This window comes from Austrofundulus limnaeus, unplaced genomic scaffold (genome assembly GCF_001266775.1).
Source record: "Austrofundulus limnaeus strain Quisiro unplaced genomic scaffold, Austrofundulus_limnaeus-1.0 Scaffold88, whole genome shotgun sequence".
Taxonomy (NCBI): Eukaryota; Metazoa; Chordata; class Actinopteri; order Cyprinodontiformes; family Rivulidae; genus Austrofundulus; species Austrofundulus limnaeus.
The window spans coordinates 6,339-19,161 of record NW_013952490.1 but is presented as its reverse complement, the minus strand read 5'-3'; the positions used below and the strand labels follow the sequence as shown (position 1 = coordinate 19,161).

At 38.3% G+C, this 12,823-nt stretch overlaps 1 protein-coding gene across 1 annotated transcript in view; it reads right to left on the bottom strand.

The window, feature by feature from the left end:
* Positions 1–1,231: 1,231 nt before the first annotated feature.
* Positions 1,232–12,823, bottom strand: part of piwil1 (piwi-like RNA-mediated gene silencing 1) — a gene marked incomplete at its 5' end in the record, with an annotated part of 14,190 nt that continues 2,598 nt past the window's right edge. The window contains 7 exon segments of the mRNA XM_014012028.1: positions 1,232–1,707; positions 7,729–7,876; positions 7,954–8,079; positions 9,531–9,684; positions 9,768–9,838; positions 10,013–10,116; positions 11,253–11,453. Coding sequence (XP_013867482.1) covers positions 1,591–1,707; positions 7,729–7,876; positions 7,954–8,079; positions 9,531–9,684; positions 9,768–9,838; positions 10,013–10,116; positions 11,253–11,453 — 921 coding nt within the window.

Genomic DNA, 12,823 nt, shown 5'->3' with positions numbered 1-12,823 from the left:
CACCTGGAAACTCATTTGCATACTTAACCACCGCAACACACACACACACATTCAAAACAAAATACGACGGCAGTCGTAACACCCCCTTTCCCAAAGAATTAAACATCTCGCGTTAAATTTTTCAACTCCACAGACCGAGGTAAGGCGTCTAACACGTTCTTCCTTACCCTTTTTGTGGTTGATTTGTAAATTAAAGTCCTGCACTAAAAGAGACCAACACATACGTCTGTGGTTGGAGTCATTCTTCTGGGAAAGAAAAACAAGTGGATTATGATCTGTGAATATTTGGGCAGGTTGTGAGCTAGATCAGATGTAAACTTCAAAATGTTGTAAAGCAAGTAATAATGACAGTTTCTTTTTTATTGTACTGTAATAATGCTCGTGTTTGTTGATTATTTGAAAAGTAACAATCAGGATGGTCCAAACCTTGATAATCCTGCAGAAGCACAGCTCCCGCACCACACGCTTTAATCAACTTCCAACTTAAATGGAACAGCTAAATTCGGCGCAGCCAGCACTGGCGCACTACACATTACGGCTTTAGCCGACTCAAATGCAGCTTAGCAAGCAGGAGACCAGACAAATGGTTCCAGTGGGCTAACGAGCTTTGTAAGCAAACTTACATCAGAATTTTTACAAAACCCACGATAGAAGCCACACATTCCTAAGAAAGAAAGAGTGCCAGCCAGCCAGAGAGGGAGCAGTAAAGGTGAAACAATGCTACCTCTACTGGCCCTTCTACATCAATATTTTTTTATTCAATTCGTCATCAATGCCTGTTTAGTGTCCCAAATTGTTGGTGCAGAATATAAGTACTGTACAATTTTTGGCTGAGCAGCTGTAGTAATCTACACTAACCTACCATCTTCTGTTTCAGGACCAGGTCCGCTGACATTACTTTTGTTTTATGTGACAGGAGCTCTTTTTGTACTTTGTCCATTTGTAAAGTTGTTTTTAAATGTTTATACTTGATTTTCAGACTGCCTTTTTTGTACATTTAACTTTATAATCCAACAGTGCAAGCTTTCTCCATGGCATCTTTAAGACCAAATTGTTAAGTCTGCAGTTGTGTGCTAGCTTTGACAAGAATTATTAGCCTATACGGATGGTTACAAGTTATTGTGTGGGTGTGCATGTGCTATATTTTTTTAAAAAGAAAAAAACCTGAATAAATTTATTATTTTGTAATGCGTGTCTGATTTGCCTTGAAATACTAGAGATGACTTGCACACAAGCTCAAATAACAGGTTTATTTAACATTATTTGCTTATCAGCCTGGCTGACGAGCCTTTAAGCGTTACAGGTTGTTTAAACTCTGCACTGTGAAGTATAATACAACCAAGAAAGATCACCTAAAAAAAAAATTCTATCAATCTTTACTGCCCCTGCAGGGGAACATAAAAACTGTAAAGACATTTAACTAAAACCAATCTCAAGTTTAAACTGGTGATAAAAGAAAAATGTTTCAAATGTTTGAGAAACTGAGTCTCGCAGAGTCAACTAAACTTAGAATGTGTTACAAACAAACAAACTAGCCTTTAAATAGGTCTTCATTGGCCTGAACCTGCTAAACATTTTTTTTATCTTTCTTTAAAGATAGAACAGGAAGTCATCCAGCTTCACACTGGGCTGCTTGTGGATACTCTGTCCCACGAGGAAGGCCAGCTTGTGGGCGTACTGGCAGGGAGCAGGCACTCTGATGATCCCCTGAAACATAATGGAAGATAAACAACACAACAAACATGATTACAGAGGCAACACTAAGTTGGAAAGAAGTTACAACTAGTTAGCAACTGGTATTGCTCATTTTCATAACGTGGTATGACCTTTAGAAAATACCAGGGTATACGATACTGATCAGAACGTGTGTCAGTAACATGAGGTGTCTTCTGAAATGTTTGTCCCAGTGTTCATATGTGCTTCACCTCACTTGACTCATACTGTCAAAATTATTTGTTTATATCATCATCATCATTTTGATACCGAGGTTTAACAAAATACCTTCATATCACACAAACCTAGTTAAGGCCCTGTCACACTAGACAACTTGTGAAACATTCATGTCTAAATTGTTAATAAACATTATATATTTGATCAATTTGTTCGATTACATTATGTACATGCCGAAAGCTTCCAGCTGACTTTTTCAATTTCATCTTCAATGTAGATGCCTTTGAAATGTTCACAAGTTGGCATACGTTGTCTAGTGTGACAGGGCCTTTACAACAGGGTTTTCTGGAAAACAAATTTCTTTGAGTAAATCATGGATATTTTGGTCATAAGAAATATTCAGAACATACTAAAATGTAAGTTCATATCACTAAGGATTCATAAAAAGGGGGTATGTATCAAGATTTTATCGATACTACTACTACTATTGATATTGCTTAGAGCTGTTATTTTAAAAGGTCCTCWTTGATGCTTTTCTGTGGGAATAAACAAAATTTTTTAATATGGAATGCTTTTATTTTAGAATATAGAATGTACAATAAAGATGCTTAATTTTTATTTGCACATACAATACAATTTTATTTCAATCTGAAATGCATTAACTGCATGTCAGTTTTTTTTACAATTATATGCAAAATGTAGGCAGATATCAAATTTTTTTATGACAGTCTGAGCATGACAAATCAAGTTTAATTTTTTTTTCAAATCCAACCTAATTTTTTTCAGCATGAGGTACTTAATCTGAACATATTTAATGGTTTTCAATGCAACTGCAGTCTTGAGTTGAGTTGCTTTTATCTGACTTGCATTACTGATGTGGGAGTGAGTGGAATGATCCACTTTCCTTGAGTCGTGCAGGTTAAATCTTGTAGCTCTACACGTCCTCAGATACACAGAACAGAAGCCCAGTTGTCTCATCTTTATTACTTTTTAATTTTCAATGTCCTGGACGACTGATAATCCACAGATAAATATGATAGTAACGTTGAGCAGTTTTGTATCGTAACAATGCTTTAGTTTTAGCACGTCATTTCATTAAATTCAGTTTATTGATATAGCGCTAAGTCCCAACAAACATTATCTCGGCACTGTACACAGAAAATAACTATCAACCTAAAGAAGCCAGCAATTCAAAACACAAAATGCTGCACCATGCTCAGCATGTTGTCAGAGGCTGGTTCAGATATAAATACTGAACCTAACAAGCATGTCAGCCAGTTATTTTATTTACTTTTGTTGCACATCAGAATGGACATGCTAACATGTAGCATTCATGTTTAGCTACGTCTGTAAACACCATGATGAATGCGGCTTCTAGGGCTGAAACGATTCCTCAAATAATTCGATAAATTTGATTACAAAAAAAATTCTTGAGGCAAATTATCTGCCTCGAAGCTTCATAAAAAAATAGAAACTGTTAGAATCAGCACACTTTCGTCTGGCCGGAATGTTATTTGCATTACACAACGCTACGACGTTAGCGCTTTGGCTGATAATTACACTGTCGGTGTATCTGCTGTCGACACGTGTATGCTTGCTAAGCGCTATATTTAGCTTTAGAAGAAGATGAAGAGTGCCAAAACGAAGCACCCCAAAAAACGACTATTTGTTATAAAAAATATGGGACCATTTAAAACGTCCTCGATGTTTCTGCACTGGAACTGTACTGACTAATCATGGTGACTACTGGCAGGGTTTTATTAAACAGTGTGTAAGTTGTGCGATAAGTTTGTCAGATAAAAATAAAAGCACAGCAACAGGTTGACAGCTTGAGCTGAAACCAGGGTTCATGCAGGTTTCAGTTAAGTTAAATTTAAGACCTTTTAAAGACCTTTTAAGACCATTAGTAATGACATTTAAGACAGAACCAATGCATTAACAGAAACATTCGAAAGGTCCCAGAAATTTTAATATAGAAACCTTTTTATTGCTATCAATTTAGCTATTAAAAATATTTAATTTTAATGCAAGAACACTACATTATTTTAACGAAACGGTCGTATCTATGAGACCTTCATATCGACTGCTGTGGACCGCTTCCAACTAAATGCAAGTCTCATTGAAAACACACTTTCCCATGTTTAAACGACAAGCAGTGGACATGACTGAACTTCTTTGTTTTTTGGGCAGGTGAACAAGCTACTGTATGCAGGGGGTTGTAGCGGCAAAGCGGTCGAAAACGTGGAAGTAAAACTGTGCCATTTCTTGCCTGCAGTTATCACGGGATTTGTAGTTTAACCACGTTCAAAGACCAGTAGAAAAGAAAACTTAGCACTTCATGAAGACAGATCACATCAACCTCTGATTACGGTGCTTCACTCTGTTTATTTATGCAGCCAACACTTCTCGGGAATGATCTTAAGTTAAAAAACTAAGACTTGACAAAATTTAATTTAAGACCTTGGATGAAAATCTGGGCGTTTTAAAGACGTTTTAAGGCCTAAAAATTTGATTTTCAAAATTTAGACTTTAAACCTTTTAAGAGCCTGCACGAAACATGTGAAACATATGTATTTGATGATATGCTTTTATCTTATTTTAAATGAGTGGTGAATATTTCAAGTTTAAAAGTATTTATAGAAGATAGGATTTTTTTAAATTATTTGCTGCTGCTTTATGACTTTAGCCTTCATTACTACTGTCATATTTGTTTGTAGTCAAGCAGTCAAGACTAAAACTTTTATCGCCTAAAGGGCTCAACACACGGGAAGTGACAAACTATAGCGATTAACGGCTGTCATCGCAGCCTGGGTGAAATCCAACACATGAGACACGATAGCGATTGCAGCGTTGCGAATCGCGCTCAGGTTGCTTGTCTTCACGAAATTTGATTGGTTCTTCTACTGCTTCTTGTAAAGTTTATTGGTGGTTCACAAAAATGGGGGGTGTGCATTACGGACGTGTAAACTAAACAAATCTTGCGATGCTAATGATATTGAAAAACAAACACACARCAAGATACAATTTTATGAGGAAAAACTTACCGGATAACTTCACCCTGGTGCCAATAAATTCCCACAAAGCTTTTTAGTAATCACTTGGTGAAAGTGTTAGCTAACTGCAGTGTGTAGCATACTCTCCGCTCATCGGTCAGTCGATGAAACCCTCGCTGATTGGTTGTACGCTAAGCGACAGTGACAAAAATTTAACATTTTTCAACTTTCATGTCGAGTCACAAGCTCGCGCATGAATGTCTACGTGTACGAGCGCAAAATTTCACATGCACTATTTTCGCCGGTCGCTTAGCTGGAGGAGGGCAAGCGATTGTCGCCTCATCGCACAGGCTCCATAGGAAATGAATGGAGAGCGAGCGACGTCGCCTCCCGTGTGTCGAGCCCTTAAATGGGAACCCTGCACCAACCTAATAACAGTAGGCCTGTCGCGATAGACAATAAATCAATTAATTGCACGATAACTTTTTTTGAGGTTGGTAAAAAAAATGAGGTCGATAAGTTTCATTTTCCTGCTTGTTTGTTTACTTCGTCTCTCTCCCTCTCTGTGCTCCGSTGCACAGGAGCTCAGCTGACTCCTCCCCTCCTGTTTTCTTAGTGTGGGAGGAGTCAACTGCCGCTTTAGCGTGAGAGCTCGTAGCAATAACAAACTAAAGAAACGTTTCAAAGCAGAACGCGTCTGCTGCAATGTCGGAGCACTACAGCCTGAATTTCGCTGTGGAGGGAGGGAGGGAGAGAGAGAGGGAGAGAGAGAGAGAGAGAGCGAGAGAGAGAGAGGAGGAGAAGGGGTGGGGGCTGAAACTCCCCCAGACCCGCGACAAACTCGTCAAGACTTTACCTGTAGCTCCCAAAAATAACAGGAAACTTAAATGCACCATCTTTGTTTTAACTAAACACCCAAAAAACCTGTAGCTGTCCCAACAACTCATGAGGAAAACTCTGAACTGTCTGATTTCCTCCCCCGCAGCGCTCTGCTCGTCTCCTCACTGACTGTCCCCTCCTCTCACACACACAGACACGTTTGTTCTTCTATCCTCATGGGGACTTTGCATTGACTTTCATTCATTTACCAGTATTTTCTATTACCATTTGACCCTAAACCTAGCCTAAACTTTACATGAGTTGTGAACTGGGCTTATGTCCATTAGAAACAGTGGGTCCTCACCAGGCTGTGTAGTTTGCTTCATCTCTAAAGACATGCTGCTCTTTAATATTGTTTATTTACTGTCTTAGTTGTGTGTGGTGTTTAATTTACATTTTGTTGTTCTTTGTTTTTTTTTTAATTCAAGTGCATTTTTTGTTAGAGACTGAGAGTCCACTTTGTTAAATACACTTACATATTACGCTTTTATAATTATTAGTTGTAAAATGGTCACCAGGCAATATTATCGCTTATCGCAATAATTTGTGAGACAATTAATCGCCCAGCAAAATTTGTTATCGTGACAGGCCTAAATAACAGTCTTATGAATTTACTGTTACACTTAACAAGTGAACTCTACAAGACTCAATTGCAACACCCAAATGTTTATATTACCTATTTTACTTATTAAATTTCTAAAAAAAAAAAAAAAAAAAAAAAAAAAAAAAATCACATTCAGTTTTTCAATCTATAATAAAGTTACATTATTTTAGATTTTTTTGTGATGGTCAAAATTATTCACTGACAGCGTGCTTTTAATTAATGCTTCCTCAAACCTCAAATACATAAATACAAGTAACAGGAGCTTAAAATGCATGAAATAATACAACTGGTTTTGTAATTTTACTTTGATTGCACCAGGGTCATCAGCAAGTGTTGATTACCCCTTCACAAAATAATTATATTTCTCATAAAATAAGCTTTAATTCAATTCAAAAATATTTTATTGATCCCAGAGGTAAATTAGATAAACTTAAGCTAAGATAAGCTTAAGTAATTACTGCAGAACATGACTTTTTATATCTGATTACGCGATTAATCGTCAGAATAATTGATAGATTAATCGATTACTAAAATAAATGTTAGCTGCAGCCCTAGTGACTTCACGTTTTTATGTGCATAAGGGTCGCATCAGCCATGGAATCCCATGCTATTAGCAGCCTCTCCACAAACTGGAGAGTCTGACAGCATAGAAGCAGCAGGCTGCAAGAGAGAAAGAGAGAGCTTTTATTCCCTAAAACAATGCCCCCCAGCTCTGGAACTCACTCCATGATCTCCATAACGCAGACTCATTGTCACAAATCAAATCCAAACTCAAAACTAATCTATTTAAAGTAGCTTATGCACRGTGATTGCAACTACACTGTGTTTAACGTAATACTTTAACTGTGTATTTTAATTGTGTTTGTTTTTTATGTTAAAACTATGTAACGTGACCTTGAGTGTCAAGAAAGGCACCCACAAACAAAATGTTTCATTATACGCAGCATGCGCCGTGTCGGCACTCATCATGTCACTATTCCGCAACGGTTAACGATACTGTTAAGGCTGGAGCTTATCTATCAGGTCAAAATTTATCACATGGAACCAGTAGTGGAAAAAAAAAAATACTGGGTGAAGAAAAATACCAATATTTACACAACCTCTGAAGTACAGCTTCTTTAAAACCACACACATTGTGTTTCAAGTTTCATAAGCAAATTTTCTATGCTGGTAAAAACTAAATTTTATGGGACAAAAAAAAAAAACAGCTTTACAACAAAGATGCATGTAATGGAGGAGTTAATAAATTTAATTGTTTAAAAGTGAATCACTAAAGTTAATTTTTAATATTCATTTACATGCACAAGCTCATAGTTTATTTTGAAGAACATCAATATTAATTTAAATTTAGAAGTAGCCCACCTGCCAGTTGTAGTACAAATGGCACAACTTGTAGGTGAGGCGTTGCATGTGATCAGGCTTCAGTCCACTGGTATCATACACCACATTGTAGTGTGTTGGTGCGACGCTTCCAAACCTGACAGACTGGCTCACAATGTAGAAGTCATACCTAAATAAAAAATCAAAGTATTTTTACCCCTTCTTACCACAACATGAATGAGACAAGAATGGATTAACACAACTTACCACTCTGGGCGAGTGACCTCTGTGTCAATGACGGTGCCTGGAGGAGGGTTGGTCACCTTGTCACCCATTTGGGTGAAAAAGCGGCTGCTGATGCGTTTCTTTACCACCACCACACTCAGCTTCGGACTACAATAAGAAGGAAAGACTGACAAAACCTGACAGATATCTAGAGAAACCAGTAGGCTGTAAAGTTTCCACAAAACTCTAGACTAAATATCACACACACAATATATGTAATTTTTTAAAACAAAAAAGACCTATAAAAAGCTATTTAAATTTGATATTTTAATATCAGTCTGAGATAGCTCTAAAAGAAGGGGATAAAGTTCAGCAAACATGAATGTACTTAAAGGGATCTATGATTAGTTGTAACATTAGACCTTATTTGATAAACTGTAAAATAAAGACAATAAAAATTCTGTAGGCTGTTTAGTTTTTAAAATTTTAAAACTTAAAGTTTAAAAATTGATTACGCGGACGGGGCCATTTTATTTACACACAAAGCATTATGGGTAAATGATGACGTGGATAGGTCATAGGTGCGAGGCTGCTAGCGAGCTATATCCACCCTGAAGGTTAATCTTGGACAATATCTGATGATCGACTCTTTTAAATGAAACCAGAGCGTTGACAGAGAGGAAAAGGTAGAAATGATTCAACCAGTAACTGAAAATATAGATGAAGAACAGAGCTGCTTCATGGAAGAAGAACCTCAGCTTAGCCTGTTAGCTTTAGCATTAGCGCCGACACTATCACCATATATACAGTATGTATTAGCTCAGCGCTACACATTCTCTCGTCACTGACGTCCTCCATCCACATGACAGAGAGGGGAACACAAAAATGACTCAGACTGCAACTGAAAATATGGATGGAGGACCTCAGTTTAGTTTGTTTGTCGCACTAGCACCGAGCTAATACATATAAGGCAATATAGCATCAGCACTAGCAGGAAGACTAACAGGCCAAGCCAAGGTTCTTCTTCCATGAAGCAGCTCTGTTGTCCTCCATCCATATTTTCAGTTACAGGCTGAGTCATTTCTACCTTCTCCTATCTGTCAACGCTCTCTGGTTTCATTTAAAAGAGTCGATCATCAGATATTGTCCAAGATTAACCTTCAGGGTGGATATAGCTCGCTCACACCGAGGACCTATCTACATCATTTGCTCAAAATGCTTTGCGTGTAAATCAGGGGTGTCAAACTCCTGTCCTCGAGGGCCGCTATCCTGCATGTTTTAGAGGTTTTCTTGCTCCAACACACCTGATTTTGATCGCTGGGTAATTAACACGCTTCTGCCCAATTTGAAGAGTTAATTCAATCACTGAATCAGGTGTGTTGGAGCTGGAAAACCTCATAAACATGCAGGATAGCGGCCCTCGAGGACTGGAGTTTGACACCCCTGGTGTAAATAAAACGACTCCGTCCATGTTAAAATATATTTTTAAAAATTATAAAAACTACACAGCCTACAGTAGTTTTACAGTTAAAATATATGCTTATCAAATAAAGTCTAATGTTACAACTAATCATGAATCCCTTTAAGTGTAGGACTTTTGTTAACAAAACCAAACTCACACGTAGTCTTGACCAATGGACTTAATGGAGTCAATGATTTGTGAAACCTCGTAGTTGACCACGCTGTGAAGTTGGCCGTCTCCAACACCATCACGATACACTATGATGCGTGAAGGCAGGCAGCTGTTGAATTTCTGGTAGTCCTTTATTGCGCCTACAAACATGTCAAGGTCACTTATAACAGATAAAGGCAAACTGTGTAAATGTGTTTCTAATGTGAAGAAAGACAAAACTTGCCAGTTATGGCCATCTTCAGTCCATCAATGATTTCCTGACCTTTGTTTTGCAGGACACATTTTGAGTACCATCTTGGAAGCAAAGAAAAAGTGTCAAGTGTGTGAGTCACACAAAGACAAGTGAGACATTACAACATCTTGTGCTAATGTATGCATTACAAAAACTACTGAACTACAAAATCAATATAACATTATAAAGGACCAGAACTCTTCCTGACTTCAGCTGCTTATCCTGCAAATATTCACCTGCTCATGGTGGGGTTGAGGCTGGCCACTAGAGCCCCAATAGATTTTTTCCCAGCAGTGGTGTCGTGGTAGCAGTCAATGCCAACAATCATCAGCTGCTTGAGCTGCATAACAAATCAAATAATGTCTTTACAAAAAATGTTTACATTTTTGTTGATTGAACACTGTTTTAAACCTAACTTTAACAGCTGAGCAAAACATTTCAAAGAATTTTACAGGAACTTGATCAAGTTGTATCTTACCATACCAAAGCTGCTTTAATAAAATGTACAATCAACCTCTATACGGCACACTTGAATTTGACAAAGCATTAGTAAGTCTAAATGCTCAAATATTTAATCCAATGCATCACAAAGTAAAAACAAGTTGACAAGAAAGCAGTGCTGGGCGGTATACCAACTTGTACTGAAAACTTTTTTCCCCTGAATACAGTTCTGGTTTAAATATCCAGAACACGTTTCAAACGTTATATTGTGCCTGCCAGTGAACTATTTTACAGGGGACACTTTTCCTTGCAGCACCGCTATGCACATTAGCAAGCCAGCAGGTTCTCAATGACTGGCCATGGGTGGTGATTCCACTGCTTATATTGATTGACTTCAAATAGCTCTCGTTTTGGGTACAGTAAAAGAAAAAGTCAAATAGTTTCTGTGATGCAAAAGAGAGTAACTTCAGGTTCGCTAAGCAAAAGCAGTGTTTGTACATTTTATCAGCTGAGCTGTGACAGAAAGAAAAAATGGTAAATGTTATAGAGCACTTTTCAAGTCCCTCCGGACCCCAAAGCGCTTTACACTAACAGACATTCACCCATTCACACTCACATTCACACACTGATGATGGCAAACTACACTGTAGCCACAGCTGCCCTGGGGCACACTGACAYAGGRGGGGCTGCCATGCACCGGRGCCACCGGACCCTCTGACCACCATCAGTAGGCAAGGTGGGTGAAGTGTCTTGCCCAAGGACACAACGACTGAGACGGCTGGACGGGGGATCGAACCATTGACCTTCTGGTTCCAGGACGACTCCCCTAACCACTCCGCCACAGCCGCCCCAAAGCTAAAAATGCCATCAAATACAGTGATACCGGTATAATTATTGAAAATACCATGATATATTGGAGTCATACTGCCCAGCACAAGAAAGTGTAAAAACACTTGTTGAAACCAGCAAAAAAAATTTACTCAAAACTCTAAAGAAAATTTTAACTAACAAGGCCTTTCACTGCTCATAACTTACAGGGATGTCCACGCTCCAGAGTTCACCTCCCATTTTGCAAGCCATTTGCAGTGCAATCTTTGTTGCCACAGTCATGAGCGCCTGAGGTCGGCTGAGGGTACGAGCCACCACACACTGGCTTGGGGTGGGGCAGTCGACACACAGGTACTTTTTAACACTATCATACTTGTCCTTGCTGTTGTTGGGAAGTATTACCACCACCTAAAAAGAGAAGACGAGAGGTTTTAGTAATGTTCTGGGTTGTAATGTTGCCAAATATTTTTAAGTTATTAAAATAGGACTTCAGCACAGTAAAGTTGAGCTCTGCATTTAGTAGGGAATAAACCAAACCAAATCAATAATATATGATTCATTTACATCGGGGCAAAATGAAAATTGATCCACATTGTCATCATATGCCCATCTAAAAACAACCATTTGTTAAATGTGTTAACCTCCTCTGGAAGGGAATGAGTTAATGGCAAGAATCTGCAAGAGTTTTGTTTTGGTGGTTCCGGTGTGGAAGAAAAATTATTGCCGTGAAATAAAACAAAATAAAAGCATTGTATTTTGGACATTAAAAATGGGCAGATGATATTGCCTCACATTAGTCCCAGACTTGTGAATTGAAAACATATAGTGATAGACTGTGAGAAATATACTGTCATCCAAACAAAGATGTATCATTTTGATAATTCTGGTGATTTACACCTAGTATTTAGGCTGATCTTTTGCACAAATTAAGAAATAAAAACTAAATTTATAGCTTGGTAAAAACCAGACCCTGTCCTTCACTTTGCTTTGTATGAGGGTCTGGGCTCTCAGCTATAGAGAAGRGATTCTTGCTGAAGGCATGGCCTCTACTGAAGTTTAAAATGATTGGATCGGTTGGCCGTGACATATGCGTACCAGCTCCACTGTGAAGGAGGCTAAGCTAAAAAGCTAACCGGAAATCGCGTGCGCTGCAAAGAACTCTGAGAGGAGAAATATACTGAGCCGAACGAAACGACTGTAAATGAGAGCTGCTGCTTTATCAGACAAATTTAATTTAATTTGGAAGCCTTATCAACACAGACTGGTTTCATTCACTTCCTCCACTGCTGTACGCTAAACTAAGTAGCAGACACTGAGCAGAAAATCGGCGTCCTTCAAAACTCCTTCTGTTTGCTGATTGGCCCAGGTAAAATAAAGTACAAGCAGACACTGCGCAGAARATAGACGTTCTGTTCTGATTGGCCCCCAAGAAATGCTCCCGAAGAAATCCTTATCTAGGGGAGAAATCCCAGACGGAGCAGTGAAGGGAAACTAGAATTGAGCAGAACTGCATAGGAAGCCAAGGGCAAGGCTAATAATTTTGTCAAAAAAATAAAATAAAATAAAAAACCCTATGTTTGTAGTTCATTGAAAACTGAAACAAATTACTGGTCGCAATAAACCAGCAAACCACCATTACAATGTAATTAAAGCAGTTTCTTTTTTACTATTACAATATTCAACACCTATCAACAAGTAAAGCCTCTCTGTGTAAAATGATTTTAAAAGCATGAACTCCCTGAGAGGAAAAAAAGTGTATCTCACCCCCCCCCCCCCCC